Source organism: Crocuta crocuta, unplaced genomic scaffold, assembly GCF_008692635.1.
Source record: "Crocuta crocuta isolate KB4526 unplaced genomic scaffold, BGI_CrCroc_1.0 scaffold675, whole genome shotgun sequence".
NCBI classification, from domain to species: Eukaryota; Metazoa; Chordata; class Mammalia; order Carnivora; family Hyaenidae; genus Crocuta; species Crocuta crocuta.
In genome coordinates, this window is record NW_027528796.1 from 2486389 (window position 1) to 2494371 (window position 7983).

General features: G+C 50.7%; 1 protein-coding gene across 2 annotated transcripts in view; it reads right to left on the reverse strand.

Annotated features, from left to right (window-relative positions):
• Positions 1–589, reverse strand: part of RRP1B (ribosomal RNA processing 1B) — a 15019-nt gene extending 14430 nt beyond the window's left edge. For both annotated transcript variants that reach the window (XM_077755441.1, XM_077755440.1), the window contains exon 1: positions 511–589. In XM_077755441.1, coding sequence (XP_077611567.1) covers positions 511–540 — 30 coding nt within the window. In that variant the 5' untranslated portion in view covers positions 541–589. The remainder of the gene's footprint in view (positions 1–510) is intronic.
• Positions 590–7983: the final 7394 nt, after the last annotated feature.

Genomic DNA, 7983 nt, shown 5'->3' on the forward strand with positions numbered 1-7983 from the left:
GGGGGGGGGGGGGAGGGGGGCCAGGAGCACCTGCACATCTGTGCGTCTCCACTGACTTTAAGGCAGGGGTGTCGGATGCCAGGCCACCGCCTGCTTTAAAGAGATCCCGGCCCCAGCAAGGTGGCTGCCCGGTCCTGGCATCCACTTAAGTCATGGCAGGGGGGGTCCGGAGCCCGGTGCTCACGGGTTCTCACCCCAGTGCCGTGGCCTTATCGACCACGGGTAAGAGGAGGTGAAACAAACTGTAAAACATGTAAAACCTACCCTGGAACCAGCCTATGAAACTCCGACAGAGATACCGAATCTCTCAATTATGCACATTCTTCAGTATTTGAAAAGGTGACTTGGACACCGTGTCCCTTTCTAGATGGACAAGAGGGGACAACTGAACCCGGGCGGTGACTGCAAGCTGTTTCTGTGCACGGGGGATGGACACGGCGAAGAACCCCCGGGCCCCTCTACCCGTCTGGGGCCCGACACCCAGGCAGGGGACAAGGAACTGTGGGTTACCTGTACGAGGGGTTCGTCCTGCACCCACATGCAGTAGAAGAGCCCTTTCCATATTTTCAGGAGTTCTTCTTGACTGAAACCTCCTAGGGGACAAAACAGCACAGACATCTTACTTCAGAGTCCCCCCATTTCCTGTCCCAGCCTCACGGGCAGCGACAGCAATACCACATTTCCATTCTTTCACCTACAATCGTCTTTTAGCTTTGAGGCACACACTTCCTTGTGGCACGGAGTAAACACACGCAGGCTACGTGGTTTATCATCTGCTGCGCACCAACACTTTCGTCAGTCTGACAAATTAAACTGCAAATCCTACGAAAGATGACGACCTGTGTCCCACACCCCTGGCCCCGCGGAAACTGGCAGAGCTCCGGGGGTTATTTTTGCGAGGACAGCTCTTCAAGGCTGAGCTGAGCTCTTTCCCCCCTGGTTATGGTTTTCACTTGCTTGGCAATGACGGCCTTGTTTTAAGTGACACCAACCTGGGTAGCCTTCTTCTGACTCATCTACGAGCCCTGCACTGCCGCCAACCAGGCCACAAGTCACACACAGCCCTCTAGGTCCCAGGCAGACCCCAGGTTCATGGAGAACAAACATGACCGAGTCTTGGTGTATGTGACAAACGGCCTGTGATAAGACTTCACCGACAGGGACAAGGAAAAATTCACAACAAGAACGTGGACATTTGGAATCAATGTAATTTCAATATACCAACAGATAATTAAAAAATGGCAAACAGATCCTTTTTGACGTACTGAAGTTTAGTTAATAATATTCAGAGTGAGCTTCTTACCTTTGAAGGTATTTACATACACAGATACTGGTTTCTGAGTTATTGAATAAGACCTTTCCCGTATCAATAATTTTATTACGGTGCATTTTTATTCTTTGCGATGGTTTCTCACTTAAAACCAATATACCAGAAACTACAGTAAAGTTTACTGAAACACACTACCTTTAGGGGTTGGGCAAACCACGTGGGCAACTCCCCCCCCACCCGTTATGCACAACCCACACGTGGGCGCCTGCCTATAGCTAGCACACCTATGGTGCGAGTGACGGGTCCCCCCAAGCCCCCAGACCGGAGACTGCCGCAGTCAGGACCACAGTAACTCTGTCAAAGTGACCTGTGCTTACATTCAGTCATGTTAAGACTAATGAATCCAGTGTTGGGGTAACGATCGCCAATGGATGGGAAAGCGTCAGATGAAAACACACGGTGCAACTTTGCAATGGATACACGAGGCCAGTAACACCCAAACCCACTGGCCCATCTCGGCTCGCGGACACAACTCTCCATTCAATGTAGGATATGATGCAAAAGGAAGAGCACACACCACCCACTAAGTATTCTTACAAACACCAAAACGAACCGACATCAGGTCAAATCTGACTATTTAATATTGGCTTGCGGGAAAATACAAGAGACAGAGGAACATGTCGTGAGACCATGGGATGCAGCCAGCAAAACCCCAAACGTGAGCGACTCCATTGGGCAAATGATGCGGTTCCTGCAACAAGTAAACTGCAAGAGGAAAAACATGTGGACAGGCACTGCGGACAGATGGGCTGAATGCAAACTGGGTCTTGCCTGGATTCTGATGAATCTTAGAAAAATGTAGAAGATGATGGGAAAACCCAACAGGTTAGGTATTTCATTTATTTATTAAAAAGATTTTTTATTTTTAAATTTCTGAGAGAGAGAGAGAGACAGTGTGAGCAGGGGCGGGTCAGAGAGAGAGGAAGACACAGAATCTGAAGCAGCTCCAGGCTCCGAGCTGTCGGCACAGAGCCCGACGCGGGGCTCGAACCCACGAACTGTGAGATCATGACCTGAGCCGAAGTCCGAAGCTGAACAGACTGAGCCACCCAGGCGCCCCATTTAAAGGGAATTTTAAGAAGAAAGATGTGATAAGAGTACTGTGGTATGTTAGAGACTTCTCATCTTTCAGAGATACAAGCCGAGGCACTGAGGCAGAACTGCCGTGTCTGAGATTGCTTCCTGAGACGCTGGCGAGAGGAGGGAGCGGGGAGATGACCCGCACCAGCCAGGTAGTCACAGACGCTGCAGCAGCGTGCGGCGTACGGTTTGTACGTCTGAAAGAGTCGTTAATAAAAACGAAGAAAACAAGTACCATGTGTGGTTACCAAAGTACTACCATGGGCTGTTTCCATTCTTTGTGTAGAAAACTCTTCACAAGGGAACAAGAAAACCGTGACCACAGGCCAACTTAAGAGGAAACAAGACAGAATGTCGCCGGTTCCTGTGAGGCCCAGTGCTGGGTGTCCCCGTTTCTGCTGCCCCGTGAGCCCCTCCAGCGCTGCCCCCTTCCAGGCAGGGGTCGGCGGGGGAGGCAGGGGTCTGGGTGGGGCTCGCCGGATATGCAGGGGGGGTGGGCAAGCTGGGCTTATTCCAAGTAAGCGTGACTCGCCTTGGCCACGGGGCTGGTTCAAGACTGCACAGATAACCTCATCGCAGAGGCTCCTGCTCAGGCTCCAGGAGAGACGCTCCCTCCCACCTGGATGGGACACAGGCCACACCTGCACCCAGCCACCGAGCCACACACTGGGGGAAGGGGGGTGCCCGCCCGAGGAGGGGGCCCACCTGGGGGAGCAGACACTGCCGTGCAGGAAACAGCGCTGGCGCTCAGCTGAGCTCCTGCAGGACGCTGTGCTTGGCTTTCCCCTTACAACCAGCTCGGCTTGGGCATTCCGTCAGGTTGTAGCTGAAAAAGTCTCATTCGATAAAAACACATTTTTATTGCAAAAAATTCGTATTCGTATATTACGCTGGAAATTACGCAACCAAAGGTGCCTTGTTCACTACCTCCTGAACCCCAGAGAGCCATTGTTACCTGCCTGACGTATGTCTTTCCATCCAGATCCTTCCTGTGCTTTGACGTAATACTTACACGCAGCCAGAAATGCACAGACGCGTAGCTGTGTGTGCGAAACCCGAACAGCACCACATGTGCTACGTACTCCAAATTCTGGCCTTTTCCACTAAAAATAGCACAGTGTTTTTATCTCCAGATGGTTCTTCTGGGTGCACCGTGCGTCAAGCCAAGGCTAAGTGTCTGTGCCTAACCCATACCTGTATGAGTCGGAGGGCGAGTGTGCTAGAGAGGTCTCTGTGATGGAGACTGTGGATTTTGACCAAGTAGCAGAGCGACAGCAGATCCTCAACAGTGAGCAGGAAAGGGGTTGGATGTGAAAACATATCCTCAGTGTTTCACCCTACGTGAGGCGGCAAAGTGTGGTGGGCACAAACCCACGGCTGGGCCTCCGCTGTGTCGCCACAGACAGCTGTCAAGGGGCCCCGAGCACGTTCCCACACCCGCAGTACGTGCACGGCTTATGGTTAGGGGCAAAACGAAAAGCCCGTACAAGAAGCACTTTGAAAGCGAAGCGCTATGCAGTTGGCAGGTGTTAGGATTATCTCGTGTTCTCCACCCACAGGCCACTGCAGCTCTTTTCCTTTGGAAACATGTTATTTTCAAAATATGTATAAAAATCACTCATTTTCACCTAGGAGTTTAGGTGGTAAAAACAAGGTACTAATTTTTTTTTTTTAATTGTGTTTAAACCTTTTTTAAATGTTAGGAGAGAGAGAGCATGCACACAAGTGCACATGCATGTGAGCAAGACGGAGCAGAGAGAGAGAGAGAGAGAGAGAGAAAATCCCAAGTAGGTCCCGTGCTGTCAGTGAGGAGCCTGATGTGGGGCTCAATCCCCTGAACCACAAAATCATGAGCTGAACCAAAACCATATTCAGACACTTAACCGACTAAGTCACCCAGGTGCCCCAAAACTCTGATTTATTAGGTAATCTCTACCTCCAACGTGGAGCTCGAACTCACAACCAGGAGATCAAGAGTTGCAGGCTGCACTCCCGAGCCAGCCAGATGTCCCCAGAAGATGTACAGCTGACACACAATGTTACATCGGAGTCAGATGCTCCCCAGTGTAGCTACTATGTGCCACCCACGCAGCATTGTTACATAGTCACTGCCTGTGTTTTCTGTGCTGCACCTTTCTTCCCCTCATTCATTCCATAACCAGAAGCCAAAAGTACCAATTTCTGAAGCATTTAAAGCAAAACAGAGAAACGCTCAATTAATTTCTCTGAAAATTCTGAGAGTGAAATATGCATCAAAGCAGTTTCCTTCCGCAATTGCTTTTTGATCTGTCCTGTTGCTTTAAAAAAAAATTTTTTTTAAATGTTTATTTTTGAAAGAAAAACAGACAGAGACACAGGGTGTGAGTGGAGGAGGGGCAGAGAGGGAGGGAGACAGAATCTGAAGCAGCTCCAGGCTCTGAGCTGTCAGCACAGAGCCCCACGGGGGCTCGAACTCACGAACCATAAGATCATGACCTGAGCTGAAGTTGGATGCTTAACTGACGGAGCCACCCGGGTGCCCCTGGGGTTGAGTTTCTTTAACTTAATGCCGCTTAAGTTTCTGGCAACAACATAGGTTTAGTTACTTCACAACAAACGAGGGGAATATGAAGTGAGACGTGGGCTGAGTAAATTCCAACAAGCTGTGAAATGAGAAAGCCTGACAGCTTCTGTCAGTACCAAAGGAGCTCAGGAGCCGTGTTAGGTGGGGGCGAGTCTACACCAGGGTTAGTCAGGGACCCCCAAACCTGTCAGTATGAAGAAACGCTTCCCTGTTACTGTACCTGAGACCCCATCAACTGTCCGTTGTACCGTTATTTTATGTGTCACCAAATGAAAGCAAGAGGGCAAATAAAAGTCACAAGGTTGATTTTAAGATCCATCCCAGTTTCTGCAGACGTTAAAGGTTTAAAGTTGCAATCAACAAAACTTGGGGGGGGGGGGATTTGTCTCTTTTGTTCCCTGCCCTACATCCTGTGCCAAGAATAATCATAGCACACAGTAGGTGCTTTGTTTGCTGAAGACACAAAGGAATGAGCTCTCCTGAGTAAAACCAAGGACGGCGATCACTGTGAGTGCTCTGCGAGAATAGCTAAAGCGCTGGAGCAACATTCGGCTGCTTTAACCACTACAAAGATTTCCAATTTGTTTTTAAATTACAAGGGTATTGGGGTGCCTGGCTGGCTCAGTCAGTAGAGCATCTTACTCTCGATCTTGGGGTCGGGAGTTCAAGCCACATGCTGGGCGTTGATATTACTTAAAAACTAAAAAGAAACCCCCCACAAAGCTATTTATGTTGCTGATGGGCAGATCAGTAAAATTTCAGACTTTATATACTACGCCCGAGACAAAAGGCAACAGACTTTGAGCCTGCCAATGAGACGCAAGTTTCGGGACAAGGTATTTCCTGACTTGCACCTCACGTTGACGGGAGCACAGTGGAGGCAGAGCCCTGTCTATTCTGCCCCATCACCACTGTCTGCGACATTCACATTGCAGCCCCTCATCTGGATGTCCGGTGTGCTCTACGCAACGTGGACATGGGGGTGAATGAGAGCATGGACCAAGTCACTCTCAGTGTGCTGGGTGCTGACCAGATGGGCCCCTGGGGCACCAGTGTAACCCCACTGGCCTCACGGCCCTGTGTCCCCTCAGCATTTCAAATCCTGAGCCTGTTCATCAGAGAGGTTTGAGCAACAGGTTCTGTTTGGCTGTCTTGGCCCAAAGGTACTGCATTTGGCCTTTCTTCAGTCCTTGTGTTCATACAGGTGAGCTCGCGCATGCCTGGATGTGCTCCCACTTCCAGCTAAGCAGACAGACTGGAAGCTTCCACTGTTGGGGGAAGAATGACACACTAACAGATAAGGAAGAAGCTACTTAGCTAAGTGCCGCCATGGAGACCCGCCGGATATTTTGGAATCCTGGAGGGGTGGGGTGAGATGGTGGGGAAGGCACTTTGGAGGAAGTGATATTGAACTGGATACCAAGAGTGAACAAGAGAAGCAAAGGCAGAGAGGGGAGTAGTGATGCGGACCCAGCATGAAGTAGTCACGTAGGGTCCGAAGTAGGAAGAGAACGGAAGGAGAGACCTTACCTGCAGACCTGGAAATCCACAGAAGCAGGTGATGTGATCAGAGCTGGTTTAGGAAGACGACCCTGGGCTGGTGTGCGGAGGATGGGTTCAAGAGAGGCACAAAGGCAGAGTTAAGGAGACTGGTCAGGAAGTAAGCAAGTTCAGAGGTCTGGATGAGATGAAGGGGGTCTTCAGTGAGGGCAGAGGATGTCAGAAGATGAAAGATGGTAGGCCTGAGAGACGAAGGGTGAGGGGTCGGGGGAGAGGATCAGGAAGAGGAGTCTGGGACATGACCACGTGTCCGGCTAGAGCGAGTGGAGAGCGGGGACACCATCTAAGATACGAGAACACACGCGGCAGAGGAGAAGCAGAAGAGAACGGGTTTCAGGGGGAGGAAAATGAGTCACTTTTGGGCCTGTGAGTCTGAGGGGCCCATGGGACAGCCAGGTGCAAGTGCCAGGTCTGCTCTAGACACTTAGACTTACGACCCTTCAGTGTGCTGGGGATACCTGAAACCCTCAGAGTAAACGAAATGCCTCGGGGAGGCCCCTAACAGAGCTGAGGTTAGGAAGTGGGTCCTCATTCCTTTCTAGCAGACTTCCCATCAAACTTATTGTCTTTTCCCTGGGTAGTCTTTTTGTGATTTCTCCTCCAAATAGAACTAAGAAAGTCAGTACACAGGCAGATAATATCTATTCTTTCAGGGAGACTCCAAATGTATTAGTATTAGCAGTAAATCAAATTACGTATGCTAGCACAATCTAAAAACCGTGACCACCTGTCACGGTTCATACTCTCAAGGGTTTGCAGAACGGACCTTGGCTCAGGTCAATGAAAATCCTTCAACGGCACCCCAGTGCAGTTAAAACGCAAACCAGAAAGCCCAGTGTGACTTGCCCATTGCTGACTTTTCCAACTTTAAATCGTAACACNAACCGTGACCACCTGTCACGGTTCATACTCTCAAGGGTTTGCAGAACGGACCCTGGCTCAGGTCAATGAAATCCTTCAACGGCACCCCAGTGCAGTTAAAACGCAAACCAGAAGCCCAGTGTGACTTGCCCATTGCTGACTTTTCCAACTTTAAATCGTAACACCCTCAACTGGTCTTCCAGCCACTCCCAGGGCAGATTCGCCCTCTTCTCCGGCCTCTGTTCGGACCCGCTGAACGTCGCCCCAGAGGCCTTCCCGCACCAGGCAGAGTAGCGGAGCTCCCTCTTCCCTTGGCTGCACTTGTAAAACTCTATTTCAGTTATCCACGCCCCGCCCGGATGTGCTGGTGCAACTTTGGAAGCAGGGATTCGCTCGTCTCCTGTAACTCCGCACCTAAGGGGTCGGGTCCCACAACACGTGCCATCAATGGGGAGCACAGATGAAGAAACCGGGCTAAGTTTGGTGACTCAGGGGCAGGCTCGGGGTCGGGCAGTCCTTCCTCGGCTTCCCACTCGCCGCGACTTTCGGCACAACACCCCGCCCCTGCGGGCTGCAGCCCCACCACCGC